Here is a 3144-nt window from a genome sequence, read left to right on the forward strand (position 1 = left end):
ATAATTTGAGTACCCAAACCCGATTATACTTATTTCCTCGACTCCTTGTAGCCCAGGTCAGTTTATTTTCTTGAAAAGAGCCTACTTGTTGAACGCGGCACAAAGAACAATTTCCGCAGTGCAAAAAGCACATGTATTCCTTCTACAAGTTGTTAACTTTGACAAGTTTATAGACAAAAATATCAATGCCTACACAACCAAATCATTATCACTACTATTATATTTTTATTGTACCAACATTTGACTTAATATCAATGCCTACACTACACCTTAGAAGCATTTCTTGGAACTAAAAAGAAATGTTGTTACAATAAAAATATAAATGCCTACACCTTAGAAGCCTACATGTTTGAGCGATAAATAATTCCAAGGATATTGACCTCCTAAAGATGTCTTTCACAAGACAAACACAAACACAAAAGGCAGGGGGCTAAGGCACTGATTTGGTGGTGCCTGTGTTACTTTGATGAAAGTTTTACAAAGTTTGAAACAAAAGGCAGCCAAAAGGAGAAACACAGCCAAAAACGGTCAGGAGTAAGTTGTGGTAATGACAACTACGACAGCACAAGAATGAAATAGTAGCATACCATTGCAAAGTGAAATAAGCATTCCCGGAACTAGATAAGACATATCATGAGAGAACACAACGACACATTCCCGGAACTAGATAAGACATATCATGAGAGAACACAACGACACATTCAACATCTCCAAATTTGTCTGAACAGGAATTGGTTTCATAAAGACAGGCAAGTCCTTGCCGCTACATCGAAATGTTCTTTCATCACAAACTTAAAGCATAGCTAAAACAGTTCTAGATATCTTGTAAAACACATTCAGTCCAAAATCTCCAGCCAAAAGCATGAGACCCTCAGATGCACATCCATCTTAACGGTTAGCCTTGGCAACACGCTCAATCTCGTCCTTCTTCTTGATGGCATAGCTGCAACCAAGATAAGGCATCCATGAGCACTCATCTTCAATTCAAATTGACAGATAAGAAGAGAAGTAGGGTTTATGGTATTACCTGTTGGATGAGCCCTTGGCAGCATTGATCAGCTCATCAGCGAGGCACTCAGCAATGGTCTTGACATTCCTGAAGGCGCTCTCCCTGGCACCAGTGGTCAGAAGGTAGATGGCCTGGTTCACCCTCCTCAGGGGGGAGATATCCACAGCCTGCCTCCTCACAACACCAGCAGACCCAATACGGGTAGCATCCTCACGTGGACCACTGCAACAGGGTAATAGCACATCAAGCAAAGTTCATACAGAAATCAAGAGCCCAGATACAACACAAATTCACAAATACAGTTAAGGCACTCAGTCAGAAACTACAGTATCCAAAGTTGAACAAAATCAACAGACGTCACAGTTAAATAAGCATGTATCTAGGAAAACACTGGTAATGGACACTGTCACTCCCTAGAATTTCCTCAGCAGTGCTATCAGAATCAAGCATTTTGAGGCAAGAAATTTTAGGTACTGCTAGCAAACTAGAATTCACCATTTATCAGATTTACAAGTCTGTTAAACCAAACACGGATCATTCATTACCCAAAACATCTAGAACAAAACAGTAAAACTGGTAGAGCCTAATATGAAGCAGGAATTTGCCAATACCGTCTAGCGGGTTACCACATGGCTATCATCCGAATCACAGTACAAGATTTCAACTAAGAGATGAACCTGTTAATATTCTACGATGTACTAGACATATCATTAAACTGGATACTGCAATAGTTTCAGTTGAACAAATTAAACTGACAATGATATTCGACTACCAACACCACTCACTCAAGTGGATCTAATACTAGTCACTGCCGGAAAACTATCATCACCTAGAGACAAGACTGCAGAGAGGACAAACAGATGGAGGTCGGTACCTGTTGATGATGGCGTCAACGATGATCTGGATGGGGTTGGCGTCGGTGAGGAGGTGGATGATCTCCATGGTGTGCTTGATGATGCGGACGGCCATGATCTTCTTACCGTTGTTGCGCCCGTGCATCATGAGGGAGTTGGTGAGGCGCTCGATGATGGGGCACTGCGCCTTGCGGAAGCGCTTGGCCGAGTAGCGGCCGGCCGAGTGCGGCAGGAAGGTGTAGTGCTTCATCGACGTCACCGCGAGGTAGTCGTTCAGCGAGATGTCGCTCACCTGCGAAAACACGGCCGCCACGGTCAGCCACCGCCCAGATCTGCGCCTCCCCAGGCCACCGCCCGTGGGGGAGTGGGGAAAGGGAGGAGGGCATTCTCACCTGAACATCCTCGAAGGTCCAGCGGTTGAATAGCTTCACGTCGCCCCCGGGCACCGGCTCGACGACCGCCATGGCTGAGGGGGTGGTGGGGAGTGGGGATGTGGCGGCGGCGGGTGCGGGAGAGCTGGAAAACCTAGTGGAATCGGCGCGCGGGGCGGGGATGAGTGCGAGGGGATCCTCTTTTATACAGCTGGGGGGCTAGGGTTTCTGATCTGACGGTGGCGGGGCGCGAGCGCATCGGCCAGACGGACGGTGGAGATCCGATTCGGTGAACCCGCTCCTTTTTTTCCTGCGGGGACTTCGCTGAACCCACTGGTGTACATGTTTTTCTTTTCGGCCCAAAATAGGGGTCCAAAACAACATCATCCAAACCCAGCACCCTAATTTTGTGCATATGCTTTTCTGTTGGGCCCAAAAATGTGTTCAAAACAAAAACTCCATCCAAACCCAGCACTCTAATAAAGAAATAAAGGAAAACACAACCACCTTAATTCGTAAATCTCAAGATGATATGCCGGCTCAGTCTCTCGGAGGTGCTCATAGGGGTAGGGTGTGCGTGTGTGCGTTCATAGGGATGAGTGTATGCGCGTGTATATGAGCGCTTGTGTCTGTACTGATGCTCAAAAAAAAGAAATAAAGGAAAACACAACCACCTTAATTTCACACTACATCTATATCTATACCACTATATAGTGTACGAGTTTTGAATGGATCTAGAACAGCAATCCTGGTCGTTGGTGCTCTCAATCTAACGGTTGGGAGTAGTGGGATTCGCATGAACAGTGGCTGCTCCAAACCTATGTCAGCTATTTCTAGAATTCGCCGTGTGACCCACCATCTGACCACACTCTGGATCTTTCCACTATGGGTTGGACAACAGACACACTTG

General features: G+C 45.9%; 1 protein-coding gene across 1 annotated transcript; it reads right to left on the minus strand.

The window, feature by feature from the left end:
* Positions 1–680: 680 nt before the first annotated feature.
* On the minus strand, positions 681–2433 carry LOC123068729 (40S ribosomal protein S5). Its single transcript, XM_044491353.1, has 4 exons — positions 2256–2433; positions 1884–2155; positions 1028–1231; positions 681–943 (listed from the first exon to the last, which is right to left on the minus strand). Exons 1-4 carry the CDS (start codon positions 2325–2327, stop codon positions 889–891), a joined length of 603 nt encoding a protein of 200 aa, XP_044347288.1. The 5' UTR covers positions 2328–2433; the 3' UTR covers positions 681–888.
* Between the last annotated feature and the right edge of the window lie 711 nt (positions 2434–3144).

Source organism: Triticum aestivum, chromosome 3B, assembly GCF_018294505.1.
Source record: "Triticum aestivum cultivar Chinese Spring chromosome 3B, IWGSC CS RefSeq v2.1, whole genome shotgun sequence".
NCBI lineage: Eukaryota > Viridiplantae > Streptophyta > Magnoliopsida > Poales > Poaceae > Triticum > Triticum aestivum.